We start from the raw sequence: 15,471 nt of genomic DNA on the forward strand, positions 1-15,471 counted from the left end.
GCCGGCATCGTGACAGTAGATCCGGCCATGGATCCCGCTGAAGTTCCTCTGCCAGTTGTCGCTGACCTCACCACGGTGGTCGCCCAGCAGTCACAACAGATAGCGCAACAAGGCCAACAGCTGTCTCAACTGACCGTTATGCTACAGCAGTTACTACCACAGCTTCAGCAATCATCTCCTCCGCCAGCTCCTGCACCTCCTCCGCAGCGAGTGGCCGCTTCTGGTTTACGCCTATCCTTGCCGGATAAATTTGATGGGGACTCTAAGTTTTGCCGTGGCTTTCTTTCCCAATGCTCCCTGCACTTGGAGATGATGTCGGACCAGTTTCCCACTGAAAGGTCTAAGGTGGCTTTCGTAGTCAGCCTTCTGTCTGGAAAAGCCCTGTCTTGGGCCACACCGCTCTGGGACCGCAATGACCCCGTCACTGCCTCTGTACACTCCTTCTTCTCGGAAATCCGAAGTGTCTTTGAGGAACCTGCCCGAGCCTCTTCTGCTGAGACTGCCCTGTTGAACCTGGTCCAGGGTAATTCTTCCGTTGGCGAGTATGCCGTACAATTCCGTACTCTTGCTTCAGAATTATCCTGGAATAATGAGGCCCTCTGCGCGACCTTTAAAAAAGGCCTATCCAGCAACATTAAAGATGTTCTGGCCGCACGAGAAATCCCTGCTAATCTACATGAACTCATTCACCTAGCCACTCGCATTGACATGCGTTTTTCCGAAAGGCGTCAGGAGCTCCGCCAGGATATGGACTCTGTTCGCACGAGGCGTTTCTTCTCCTCGGCTCCTCTCTCCTCTGGTCCCCTGCAATCCGTTCCTGTGCCTCCCGCCGTGGAGGCTATGCAGGTCGACCGGTCTCGCCTGACACCTCAAGAGAGGACACGACGCCGCATGGAGAACCTCTGCCTGTACTGTGCTAGTACCGAACACTTCCTGAAGGATTGTCCTATCCGTCCTCCCCGCCTGGAAAGACGTACGCTGACTCCGCACAAAGGTGAGACAGTCCTTGATGTCTACTCTGCTTCTCCACGTCTTACTGTGCCTGTGCGGATGTCTGCCTCTGCCTTCTCCTTCTCTACTATGGCCTTCTTGGACTCCGGATCTGCAGGAAATTTTATTTTGGCCTCTCTCGTCAACAGGTTCAACATCCCAGTGACCAGTCTCGCCAGACCCCTCTACATCAATTGTGTAAACAATGAAAGATTGGACTGTACCATACGTTTCCGCACGGAGCCCCTTCTAATGTGCATCGGATCTCACCACGAGAGGATTGAACTTTTGGTCCTCCCCAATTGCACTTCTGAAATTCTCCTTGGACTTCCCTGGCTTCAACTTCATTCCCCAACCCTGGATTGGTCCACTGGGGAGATCAAGAGTTGGGGGCCCTCTTGTTCCAAGGACTGCCTAAAACCGGTTCCCAGTAACCCTTGCCGTGACTCTGTGGTTCCTCCTGTAACCGGTCTCCCTAAGGCCTATATGGACTTTGCGGATGTTTTTTGCAAAAAACAAGCTGAGACTCTACCTCCTCACAGGCCTTATGATTGTCCTATCGACCTCCTCCCGGGCACTACTCCACCCCGGGGCAGAATTTATCCTCTATCCGCCCCAGAGACTCTTGCCATGTCTGAATACGTCCAGGAAAATTTAAAAAAGGGCTTTATCCGTAAATCCTCCTCTCCTGCCGGAGCCGGATTTTTCTTTGTGTCCAAAAAAGATGGCTCCCTACGTCCTTGCATTGACTACCGCGGTCTTAATAAAATCACGGTTAAGAACCGCTACCCCCTACCCCTCATCTCTGAACTCTTTGATCGCCTCCAAGGTGCCCACATCTTTACCAAACTGGACTTAAGAGGTGCTTATAATCTCATCCGCATCAGAGAGGGGGATGAGTGGAAAACGGCATTTAACACCAGAGATGGACACTTTGAGTATCTGGTCATGCCCTTTGGCCTGTGCAACGCCCCTGCCGTCTTCCAAGACTTTGTTAATGAAATTTTTCGTGATCTTTTATACTCCTGTGTTGTTGTATATCTGGACGATATCCTGATTTTTTCTGCCAATCTAGAAGAACACCGCCAGCATGTCCGTATGGTTCTTCAGAGACTTCGTGACAATCAACTCTATGCCAAAATAGAGAAATGTCTGTTTGAATGCCAATCTCTTCCTTTCCTAGGATACTTGGTCTCTGGCCAGGGACTACAAATGGATCCAGACAAACTCTCTGCCGTCTTAGATTGGCCACGCCCCTCCGGACTCCGTGCTATTCAACGCTTTTTGGGGTTCGCCAATTATTACAGGCAATTTATTCCACATTTTTCTACCGTTGTGGCTCCTATCGTGGCTTTAACCAAAAAAAATGCCGATCCCAAGTCTTGGCCTCCTCAAGCGGAAGACGCCTTTAAACGGCTCAAGTCTGCCTTTTCTTCGGCTCCCGTGCTCTCCAGACCTGACCCATCTAAACCCTTCCTATTGGAGGTTGATGCCTCCTCAGTGGGAGCTGGAGCTGTCCTTCTACAAAAAAATTCTTCCGGGCATGCTGTTACTTGTGGTTTTTTTTCTAGGACCTTCTCTCCGGCGGAGAGGAACTACTCCATCGGGGATCGAGAGCTTCTAGCCATTAAATTAGCACTTGAGGAATGGAGGCATCTGCTGGAGGGATCAAGATTTCCAGTTATTATTTACACCGATCACAAGAACCTCTCCTACCTCCAGTCTGCCCAACGGCTGAATCCTCGCCAGGCCAGGTGGTCTCTGTTCTTTGCCCGATTTAATTTTGAAATTCACTTTCGGCCTGCCGATAAGAACATTAGGGCCGATGCTCTCTCTCGTTCCTCGGATGCTTCTGAAGTTGAACTCTCTCCGCAACACATCATTCCTCCTGACTGCCTGATTTCCACTTCTCCAGCCTCCATCAGGCAAACTCCTCCAGGAAAGACCTTTGTTTCTCCACGCCAACGCCTCGGAATCCTCAAATGGGGTCACTCCTCCCATCTCGCAGGTCATGCGGGCATCAAGAAATCTGTGCAACTCATCTCTCGCTTCTATTGGTGGCCGACTCTGGAGACGGATGTTGTGGACTTTGTGCGAGCCTGCACTATCTGTGCCCGGGATAAGACTCCTCGCCAGAAGCCCGCTGGTTTTCTTCATCCTCTGCCTGTCCCCGAACACCCTTGGTCTCTGATTGGTATGGATTTTATTACTGATTTACCCCCTTCCCGTGGCAACACTGTTATTTGGGTGGTCGTTGATCGATTCTCCAAAATGGCACATTTCATCCCTCTTCCTGGTCTTCCTTCAGCGCCTCAGTTGGCTAAACAATTTTTTGTACACATTTTTCGTCTTCACGGGTTGCCTACGCAGATCGTCTCGGATAGAGGCGTCCAATTCGTGTCTAAATTCTGGAGGGCTCTCTGTAAACAACTCAAGATTAAATTAAATTTTTCTTCTGCATATCATCCTCAATCCAATGGACAAGTAGAAAGAGTTAACCAGGTCTTGGGTGATTATTTACGACATTTTGTTTCCTCCCGCCAGGATGACTGGGCAGATCTTCTTCCATGGGCCGAATTCTCGTATAACTTCAGAGTCTCTGAATCTTCCTCCAAATCCCCATTTTTCGTGGTGTACGGCCGTCACCCTCTTCCCCCCCTCCCTACCCCGTTGCCCTCTGGTCTGCCCGCTGTGGATGAAATTTCTCGTGACCTTTCCATCATATGGAGAGAGACCCAAAATTCTCTCTTACAGGCTTCATCACGCATGAAGAAGTTCGCGGATAAGAAAAGAAGAGCTCCTCCCATTTTTTCCCCTGGAGACAAGGTATGGCTCTCCGCTAAATATGTCCGCTTCCGTGTCCCTAGCTACAAGTTGGGACCACGCTATCTTGGTCCTTTCAAAATTTTGTGCCAGATTAATCCTGTCTCTTACAAACTTCTTCTTCCTCCTTCTCTTCGTATTCCTAATGCCTTTCACGTTTCTCTTCTTAAACCACTTATCATCAACCGTTTCTCTCCCAAATCTGTTCCTCCCACTCCTGTTTCCGGCTCCTCGGACATCTTCTCCGTCAAAGAAATTCTGGCATCCAAAAAGGTCAGAGGGAAAACCTTTTTTTTAGTGGATTGGGAGGGTTGTGGTCCAGAAGAGAGATCCTGGGAACCTGAGGACAATATCCTAGACAAAAGTCTGCTCCTCAGGTTCTCAGGCTCTAAGAAGAGGGGGAGACCCAAGGGGGGGGTACTGTTACGCCGAGCGCTCCGGGTCCCTGCTCCTCCCCGGAGCGCTCGCTACACTCTCCTCACTGCAGCGCTCCGGTCAGATCCACTGACCCGGGGCGCTGCGATACCGCCTCCAGCCGGGATGCGATTCGCGATGCGGGTAGCGCCCGCTCGCGATGCGCACCCCGGCTCCCGTACCTGACTCGCTCCCCGTCGGTCCTGTCCCGGCGCGCGCGGCCCCGCTCCTTAGGGCGCGCGCGCGCCGGGTCTTTGCGATTTAAAGGGCCACTGCGCCGCTGATTGGCGCAGTGGTTCCAATTAGTCTGATCACCTGTGCACTTCCCTATATCACCTCACTTCCCCTGCACTTCCTTGCCGGATCTTGTTGCCATCGTGCCAGTGAAAGCGTTTCCTTGTGTGTTCCTAGCCTGTGTTCCAGACCTCCTGCCGTTGCCCCTGACTACGATCCTTGCTGCCTGCCCCGACCTTCTGCTACGTCCGACCTTGCTTCTGTCTACTCCCTTGTACCGCGCCTATCTTCAGCAGCCAGAGAGGTGAGCCGTTGCTAGTGGATACGACCTGGTCACTACCGCCGCAGCAAGACCATCCCGCTTTGCGGCGGGCTCTGGTGAAAACCAGTAGTGACTTAGAACCGGTCCACTAGCACGGTCCTCGCCATCCCTCTCTGGCACAGAGGATCCACCTCCTGCCAGCCGGCATCGTGACACTATGTGACTACAACTAGAATGATCCTTCCAATGTGTTTTGTGAACAGTGTCACTGTGGGAACCTGAAGTTCCTCTAGACAGTGCTGCCACCACTGACCAGAGAGAACCCCCACACACTTGCAAATATTGCTATTGTGTCACTTGGATGCCATTTTTAAAAACATTATAGCCCCTCCTGCTGACGTTTCGCCAGTGTACCCTGGCTTTTTCAAAGAAATGAGGACAGGCATGAGTATTTGGTTGGTTAGACTAGGTGTTGAGCCTTGGAGTGAACCGCACAGCTATATAGCACTGAGACATTGACTAATCAAAACTTTTGACAGGTCAGTGTGACATGTCTAAAATCTTTATTTATTTATTTTTTTAAATAATAGTAAAGCTTAAAATAATAATTTAAAACTTTATTTACTCGTAGGGGAGAAGAAAAAGGGAAAATGTTTGTCAGTTCTTTAAAAAAAAGTGGAGGAAAGCCTTCCACGGGTTACAATCAGAATGTCACAACATTGGTAAGTATATGTACTGTACATTATATACAAAATAATAATATATTAGATTTTACCCCTACTGGGTATTAAAGGCATTTTCCCCAAAATATCATAACATAAAAAGATACTTTCCATTATACAGTGAAAACTCTTTGAGACGACAAAAATGGTCTGTTACAGGTCAATATAGACAGAAGTTAGAGGAACGGAAAATCTGTCACTAAAGGTCTAATCTGGATGTAGAGGGGTCTTTTTGGTACATATTAACTATGCCCAAAGTTAAAACCCTAATTGTTATTAATATTACAACAGACTGAGGCCATGATTTTAATTTTCATTCCAAATTAAAAGAAAACGGTCACCCGTTCACCCGCACTATAACCCAATACATCGGGTTATAGTGCGGGTAAACAGGAGACTGATGCGGGGTCTCAGACTGCTATACCTACCTGCAGTCCAGAGCCCCGATCCTCCGAATGTCCTCCTCTTCCAGCACTGACTTGCTCTTTGAGGTGGGCCTGCTGGCTGGATTTAAATGTTCATAAGCACTGGTCACTTGAGCGCTCGTGCTACTGAGCGCTCATGTGACTGGCGCTTATGAATATTTATATCTAGCCGGCAGGTCCGCCTCAAGCTGGAAGTGGGGGACCTTTGGAGGATCGGGGCTCCGGGCTGCAGGTTGGTATAACAGTTCGAGACACTGCATCGGTCTCCTGTTCACCCGCACTATAACCTGATACACCCTTTTCCTTTAAGGCTACGAGTACACAATTTCTTTTGCCAATTTTGATGGCTCAAAAAACTGCAAAAAAGTAGTCATATTTTCCCATTTAGGCTTTACTGAATCCAATGGGAAAACTGTCAAACAAACATTATTGTAACAATTAGGGAAGTCAAATTGAATGATTAACTCTTTTTTTTTGTAACTGCCTAAAATACATCCCATCTACAAAAGGGGATTTTTTTGGACTATAGCTTTTGCTACAGCCAAAAAAAAAAAAAACTGCAACTGCTGAAAATATAGCAACAAAAAAAAAGAAAAAAATGGAAAAATATCCCAAATGCAAAAAAAAATAATTAAATAAAAAATTATAAAAATACATCTGCAATTTCAGCTGTGTTTTGATACAAAGAAACTGGTATATTTTAAACCATAAAATTATGGGTCAAAAAGTGTGTGCACATAGCCTCATGGTGTATGACAAAATGCATGTGTAGCCATGTGCAATATACAAAGCACTGATGACACTGTCTAAATGCAGATTGGCAATGGCCCTCTTCAACTAAACAAGAAAAAGTGGGAGTTTTCAAGAGCTGACATGAGACTGCCAGAACTTAGTTATGGCCATTTGCCAGAACTGAAGAGCACGGATGTTGGTACTCTTTACAATGGTGAGTATTTTATCATGATATTTCTTTCAACCTTAAAGTCTAAAATGTAAATGTAATGTTACTTTACAAAAAGTAAACTGGAACCTCGCTAAAATAGTGATCTCCAAACTGTGGACCTCCAGATGTCACAAAACTTAAGCTCCCAGCATGTTCAGACAGCCAGCGGCTGGAGGACGACAGTTCGGAGACCACTGCTTAAAAAATTTGGATAGTCTTTATGGACAGGGTAAAATCAAAGGTTATCTCAAAGCATTTAATATTTTTCTAAAAACCTGCCCTAGCTGAATCCTTAAAGAGTACCTGTCACCAAACTAAACTTCTAATATATTGTTCCTTTTTTAATTATAAGACACTATTTACTTGCTGTTAAAATTATCAGCCTTTATATATTTTTAATGTGATTGAAAAAAACAGCCACTAGGTGGCTCTGTTCTGTTCCCTGACACAGTTAAACAGTTAGTTTGGTCTCCTCCCAGACTGGCAGGAGACCAAACTCAGGAAGGGATGACAGGTACTCTTTAAATAAAAATAAAAAAAACTATACTTGCCTCTCACTCAATCCCCGTAGCCTCTAGCATCACTGCTCCTGGTCTCTGCTGTGACTTCTTGGTGCTGGGGATTAATATATCAGAATGCCACTTAGCCGATCACTGGCTGAGGCATGACACTGTTGCGGCAAGTCAGTGGCTTAGCAGCAATGTGCTGTATCTGTCCCCAGCACCAAGAAGTGAAATTCAATGGAGACCAGGTACTGAGGTCGGCACAAGACATTGCCACTCAGCCAACAGAATAGCTCATGCTAAGCTTCTCTGGTTGTCAAAGAGCAACAGAAAACGGAACTAACACAAATGTGAACACAGCCTAAGCTGAAGTAAAAACAACAATCTGTCAGATATCCTCTAGTTCAGGAAACGGATATCTTAACCACAACATGTTTGTGTTGCTTGTGTATTGTGGGTCTCTTAGGATTAAGTGCAGGTCTTATGTTGGGAATAGGCTGTACATGTACCTATAAAGGTCATTCATTAGTAAATCCCTAGTGTTGTAGGCAATGAGAGAGCTTATTCCATGTGCAGATGTGATGAGGTCATGATTTGTAATTACTTCTAGAAAAAAAATAAGCTTCACATCCTAAACCTCCAGGGGCGTAGCTATAGAGGAAGCAGAGGTAGCAGTCGCACCAGGGCCCTGGTGCCTAAGGGGACCCCAAAGCACATCTTCCCCATAAGAGACCAGTATTATAATTGGCATATGGGGCCCTGTTGCAGATTTTGCATTGGGGCCCAGAAGCTACAAGCTATGCCTCTGTAAACCTCCATATTTGTCTACCTGCAGTACATACAGTTAATGCTGTTACTATTTCTTATATCAATTTTGCTTATTGTTTTTCTAGTCCGAAGTTCAAGACTGGTGAAGAAAGAAAACAAGACACTACCAGAGACTCGTATCCCTTGTCTTGCTATGATTGATCCCCTTAACACAAGCACAGCCTTGCCACAGGTCAGATAACTGAAATGTTACTATTTAAAATGAAATGATGTACAGAGCTGGGTGCCATTTTTTGTGCAACTAAAAAGCCGTTAATTGTGTATATAGTTGCACCCAATGGGGATGTCATTTTATAAAGTAAAGGCATATAGGATATGCCATCACTTTATGATTGGATGGGGTATGACCTCTTGGACCTCCACCAGTTTTGACAAACAAGGGGAAGCAGCACCATTAAAGCATACCTGTGATTTCAATTGACTTTTTAAGATAAGCTGCCCTGTGTGTGTACATGAGGAGGAGCAGCACTATTTCAGGCTATTATATAACTTGTATATTGTATTTTCAGCAGATTTCAGCTCTGCAGGCTTCATTTCTAATTTGCAGTTTTCCCAGAGAGGATAGACGGTGACCCCCCCCCCCTTCCAATGACTTGTGTTGCTTGGCTTACAGACACAGGATGAAGCTGAGAGGATTTTCAGACAGGAAGAGTTTAACAGCAGGAGAGGAAAGAGGGGGAAAAGTTTGATAACAGGAGAAAGAAGCATTTTTGTCTAATAAGATATATTATATATATTATATATGTCCAGCAGAGGTGAGTGGAGTGAGCGTGTCAGTGTCCCTTCCAAGTGAGGCCACCTCTGTGTGGTGAATGGGGGACATGTCTTGATCAAAAAGTGCACTAAGACTCCTAATATTTTGATCTAGAGTGCTGCTGCAACCTACTTTTTGTGTTTTTGGATCTAATCTCTTTTTATTATATTTTGTACATGTTACAACCAGCAACACCAGAACAAATAAAAAAAAAAAAAAAGATGAAAACAAGCAAAGTAAAACATACTTTGTACAGAAACAAAAGCTCTAGCAGAAGAAACATCCACTAAACCCAAAAAAATAGGGACCATCCCTCTTTCCGACAGGCCCTTCGGGTGAGATATATTTACAAGACTTATCTTGCTACCCAAAGAATCCTACTTCTGCTTTATATCCTTGCTTAACTCCAAAGTCCCCAACCCCAAAGAAGTCCCTATACCTATCCGTGTCAAGAGAAATTTTTTTTTTTAAATAATCAGAAATAAGTATATAGATAAATAAGTATGAGACATGGAAAATATACATAAATCTTTTTGTGTTTTTGTATTTGCCACAGCGGCATGCACCCGCGTATTTGGTAGTTGTGCTGGCCATCTCTGTTTTTATTATAATAAAGATATACATACTTATTCATTACCAAGATTTACCCTGAGCTGTAAAATGATAATAATTGCAATCTATTAAATGTTATGCAGAAGAACAGTGGAGTAGTTGCCTATAGTGACCAAATTACTTTTTCATTTTTAATAGGCCTCTTAAAAACATAAGCTGGAATCTGTTTGGTTGTTATTGGCATCTGCTCCACTGTTCCTTTGCACAAGGTTTAATAAATCTCCCCGAATTACTTACTAAAGTACCAAATGCATGGACACATGTATTTTTTATCACTGACACTGGAAAAAAGTCCTTTATTTTTACAGACCATCCAGGAATTTTTGGATGGATGGCTACCCTGGTGTACAATCCTTTTATACTGTCCTCGCTATAAAGTTTATAGAGCTGACTATATACATGGAATATTCTGAAATGTATATTGTGGTAAACCATTCCATATGGCAAGAAATGTTCAACACCCTACCCTATACCAGGCTACAAACCAATAAAATACTCCTGCCAAAGTGTCCCTGTATACAATTTTAAATGGTGGCAAATGTGCTAGTTTGATACACATGGGTCAATATGTTAGTACAACCAATAAATGTAACAGAAAAAACCCATAATAAAAACAATAAAATAAATATACTACAGTATTTGTGTTATTTTAGTTTTTTTGTTTTGATAAGTGACTAAAGATAGTTAGAGGAAACCTTTTTAATATACACTGAATTTTCACCTTCCACATATAGCTTGAATCTAGCCTTATTACAAATGTCATGTCCCAGTACGGGATATGCTCCTACAGTCCTGTCTGGTTGAGTCCCTGTACGTCCTCAAGGCTCTCCTGCAGTGTTCCCCCATAATGTGTATAAGTTATATATTAAGGGTAAAGGACTTTTGATATGGTCACATGATTGTTAGTCACATGATAAGGGTTGTCACATGTTCAGGTCATATGTTTGGTTACACATAGAGCACCAGGTGACCGTCAGTTGGCCTATGGGCTCCTTGTTCAGCCCCCTTTATAAGAGGGGGAGGTACTACAATCTCTCTCTTGTGTTTTACTTTCTGCGGAGCTCAAGTCAAGTCAGTTATAGTCAGCGTGGCTGTGCTAGAGTCTGTCAAGTCACTGAAAGCTGCAAGGTCCCTTGTGTTACTGGTCACCTCTCTGGGAACCTTACTACCCTGTAAAGACTGTTAGACCTGTTCAACTTCAGTAAAGCTACCGTTAACCTTAACCTGGCCTTGGACTGTTATTTACCCCTGCCTAACCTAGGAATAACAGGATTACCTTTGGGTGGTTACATAGGCAAACCACGCCCTGGCATCACGAACACTAAGGGGTTAACATCATCTACCCCTGGGCAATACCATCTGCCCCTACACCTCACATTGCACCCCCGTGGCTCACCACACAAAGGAACATGCTATTTTTTTGGGTTTTTTAGTGTAATTTAAAATAGTTTTAATTAAAATGTCCGCTGTTTAAAAACAGTTGGATTCAATTGTGCTTTGTGTCCTTAAAGGGGTTGTGCGCTGCCCTTCCTTTCGGAGCTCCGCACGCAGCGTCCGGAAGTTCATTACTCCAAACGCTTTATGCGGGCTTCCGTGTTCTCCCCCTCGTGACGTCATGGCCGCCCCCTCAACGAAAGTCTATGGGAAGGGGGCACAACCGCTGTCACTCCCCCTTCCCATAGACTTTGGTAGAAGGGGCGGGCATGACGTCACGTCCGGCGGCCGCAAACACGGAAGCCCGCACACAGTGTTCGGAGTAATGAACTTCCGGACGCTGCGTGCGGAGCTCCGAAAAGCAGGGCAGCGCACAACCCCTTTAAAGTCATAAATACAAGTCGCTGTGATTCAAAAAGGCTATTAAAGTGCTACAGAAAGTACTGCATCGTCTTAAAGAAAATGAAAAATTTCCATTCACTCACATGTAACATACTAGTCCCCCAGAGAAATGCAACTTAAATGGCATCTAAGGCCTAATGCACATGGCTGAAATATGGTTTAGTAGAAATCTGAAATTTACAAAGCTGTTAAAAGTGCTCATTGAAGTACATGGAGAATTTCATTCTAACATTTGCACACACATTGGCCCTTATTTACTAAGAGTGGAGTGTAGGTTTCTTTGTGGCTTTTAATTCCCTACAATTTTTTTCCACTGTATTTATTAAGGTTTCCTTCTATTTTGCACTTTTCCCTACACTTTGCTTTTTTACACATGTTCTGATCTGTCGGGTTTTCCTCAGCTCAAATCCACCACATTTTATGTGGAACCTTAGTAAATACCGTATTTATCGGCGTATAACACGCACCTTTTAGGCTAAAATTTTTAGCCTAAAGTCTATGTGCATGTTATACGCCGATACACCCCCTGGAAAGGCAGGGGGAGAGAGGCCGTCGCTGCCCGCTTCTCTCCCCCTGCCTTTCCTGGGGTCTAGAGCCCTGCTGCCGGCCCTTCTCCCCCCTGGCTATCGGCGCCGCTGAAAAAAAAACATTGGCATGCTCAATCAAATTCTGTATTATGAATCTGTTGTCCCTTGAAACATTGCTTTTGGGGGGGGGGGGGAACTGAATCACAAAGACCTACAGTCGGCTTCATGTATAAAAGATAACATTCATAGGAGCCCCAAGAAAAGGCAACTCTCTGTTTACATGCAAAGCTGATCTGGGTCTGCTAAGACTGAGGGGGTCTGCCATGCAAGGGGGTACCAGATGATCATGTGCCCAATATAGGCAGCAGCAGTGCATAATATCTGATGAGCTGTAACATGTAATACTACATGCTTTATATTGTGTAGGTTCCCTTATGTGTGGCCAAAACAGCTTTGACCTATTGAGGTACTGACTCTATAAGACCCCTGAAAGTGTCCTGCCGTATGTTTTTCCAGCACATCCCACAAGTGCTATTTTGAATAAAGATCTGGTGAAATAGGAGGACAAATTAACACTTCTCTGTCATGTTCTTCAAAGGGGTACTCCAGTGTTTAAAAATGTATCCCTAATCCACAGGAAAGGAGTTAAGTGTCTGCTTGTGTTGGGTCTGACCTTTGTGACATCCGCAATCTCCACAATGGGACCCTGAATCTCCCCGCGATCATGCCAAGCCTGTGCTCCAAGCATTGGGGAGATCCAGTCCTGTTGGGGTACATTTTTAAACGCTGAATTATCCCTTAAACTGTTTCTCAACAATTTTTTTTTTCAGTATGGCAGGATGCATTATCCTGCTGAATGTGGCCATTGCTATTAGGGGATAGGGAATAGCATTACGTATGCTAGGTCTTTAGGAGTGGAATACTTTCTTCCCATTGTGTGTCTTAGAGATATCTCCCCCAGATGGGCAACACACATACCTGACCATCAAAAAGTTGTTACATTCTCACTACCTAGTATCTCATAAAATGGACAGGTCTTAGAATAATAAGCTTGTATAAGAGAATTCATTTATTGTATAAACTATTTCACTTCTATTATTTTTAGTTTGCGGGAAATTCAACCCAAGATCATACAGATGTTTCAGAAGCAAATTTCCCTCCGGTAGAACATTAACAGAACATTTGAAGATAGAGACAAGAGGCAAGGACGTTATATTATTAACGAAAATGCGACACGACTAAGAGAAGACATTCTGCCAGGATCGGCTCGGAGCCTTATTTTGGATACAGTGTTACAGATTGCTATCATGACAATACAGTAAAATGCTATAGAAATATTATACACTAAGCACTGCTGCAGCTTAATTGTATCCAATGACAGGTTACCACATGCTGGGTTCAGTGTAGCTTTACTGGTCTGGATACCCGACAGCATTAAACAGGACTTGTTTATAACAATATGTATCAATATGCTATAATGGAACCCAGTCAATGACATTTACACATACTCTGTGGGATTATTTCAGTATACTTTATTATTTGAGAATGCAGCATGTGTAGTCTATGGCAAATGACTTGACCATATCAAGAAAAACGTTACACTTTTTTGGAGGTGAAGAGGATTCGTCAACCAAATGTGATAATCTTTTCCATATACGTCAGTTCGAAAGTATTTTACATTGAGGGTGACTTACAGGCTGTTATAAATTGGATTATTTTGTACAAAACAAGCTCATGCATTGTACAATAAAAGGTACCCTTATGGTTTAATAACAGACACGAGTATCAAATGTTAATTTTATGGGAAAAACGCCACAGAAAAAAAACACAACAAAAAAAACATATGCACAAAAACACACTATTATGGGGGAAAAAAGACATGAAGCATTACAAGACTGTGTGGTTTCTGTTATAAATCAGTGTATACATGGAATGTTATAGCTGGATGCACCTGGCAATGTGTAGTTATGACAACCGTTCTGGCTGTCGTCCTCAGCTATAATTATTTTCTTTGAAGATCTTAACTTATTCATTTATAAAGTTGTTGTTTTACCAGACATTGCAAATCCCAATATTTATTAACTTTAATGGTTCTTTAGGTCTTCCAGTTGAATATAAGTAGGAATGCTAGGGGCATTATCCTTTATAGTGCCACAGACGTTACGGTCAGGCAAGTCTGAGGGGTTCTGTAGGTGCACTCATGTTCCTGAGGGCTGGTGCCAGGTGCTTGAGGATGGCCACATTGCAGGTGATGGTCTTAGCTTTCCCCAGGGCAAGTAGAGTTGAAAGTAGTGAAAGTAGAGGTGCCTTTGATGTTACCATGCAAAATGACAATGCAAGGCACAAGGGGGAAGGTTTATCAAAAGTTAAGCAAAGGAACAATGGAGTAGTTGCCCATAGCAACCAGATTCCAACTTTCATTTTTCAGAGGCCTTTTTAAAAATAACAAATATACAATTTGATTGGTTGCTAAGGGAAACTGTTCCACTGTTCCTCTGCACAGGTTTTGATACATCTCCCCAAATAGTTTATAACAGCAGAAGGCAGTGCCTCTCATTACTGGATTTCTTTTAAAGGGTACCTCTCATCAAATAAACTTTTGATATATTTTAGATTAAGGAATGTTGAATAACTTTCCAATAGTGAAAAATATGCTTCTTTCTATTGTATTTTTCCTGATCAGTCCTGCCATCAAGCATTTCTGACTCATGCTGGAGTCCTAAACACTCAGAGCTGCCAGCCTGCATTGTTCACAGCCAAACAGGCTGTGAACAAAGCAGGCTGGCAGCTCTGAGTGTTCTCCTTTGTGAACAAAGCAGACTGGCAGCTCGTAGTGTTTAGGACTCCAGCATGAGTCTGAAATGCTTGCTGCCAGGACTGGTAGGGAGACACCTAGTGGTCATTTCTTCAAAGTGCAAAATTAAATAGAAAGAAGCATATTTTTTAATAACATGCAATTGTGAAGTTATTCTGCATACATTAATCTATAATATATCAAACGTTTTTTTGATGAGAGGTACCCTTTAATAAAGGATTAACATGGTCATGAATATTGCAGTAGAAGACTAGAGCAAGAGAGCACCCTAAGACAATGCTGAGATGTGCGCTGGTGTCACTATCTTCTTTCTGCTCTGTTCCTTAGTTAAAGCTAGGTGATCACAGTCCATTTACTCTGCTCCATCAAAGGGGGGTTGCTCTAGACCAATTGGCTCCCAACAGGGTTTCTGACACTTCTTATTCTCCTCAACACTCTGCAATGCCCAATACTGCGGGGTGCAATCAATTGTAACGCAGCCCTCTCAGCCACTCTGATGACTAGGCTTGGTAAGACGTAACCATGAAGAGTACTTGTCATCAAACCATATTTTCTAAACAAACTCAGATTATATTCCCTAACTACTCCTTACACCCCTCCTGCCATTAAAAAATATATACCTTGTCCCTTGTAACATACCTTTTCCCTTGCTCAAATTTTGTGAGCTCCTGGCAGCAGAAAGTGGGCGTTCCCCAGCAGGCATAACGTCGCTGAAGCCTGCGAGAGTTGTACCTCAACATGCCCAGCACGTACTTCCTGAGTTTAGTCTCCTGTCAGGCTGGG

The 15,471-nt window shown here is 44.0% G+C and overlaps 1 protein-coding gene across 1 annotated transcript in view; it reads left to right on the forward strand.

Moving 5' to 3' along the window:
- Window positions 1–13,573, forward strand: part of CDKL2 (cyclin dependent kinase like 2) — a 56,736-nt gene extending 43,163 nt beyond the window's left edge. The window contains exons 9-12 of the mRNA XM_056568143.1: window positions 5,355–5,445; window positions 6,687–6,816; window positions 8,210–8,316; window positions 12,979–13,573. Coding sequence (XP_056424118.1) covers window positions 5,355–5,445; window positions 6,687–6,816; window positions 8,210–8,316; window positions 12,979–13,047 — 397 coding nt within the window. The 3' untranslated portion in view covers window positions 13,048–13,573. The remainder of the gene's footprint in view (window positions 1–5,354; window positions 5,446–6,686; window positions 6,817–8,209; window positions 8,317–12,978) is intronic.
- The last annotated feature ends 1,898 nt before the right edge of the window (window positions 13,574–15,471 follow it).

The sequence above is a fragment of the Hyla sarda genome, chromosome 1, assembly GCF_029499605.1.
Source record: "Hyla sarda isolate aHylSar1 chromosome 1, aHylSar1.hap1, whole genome shotgun sequence".
In the NCBI taxonomy this organism is placed as follows: Eukaryota; Metazoa; Chordata; class Amphibia; order Anura; family Hylidae; genus Hyla; species Hyla sarda.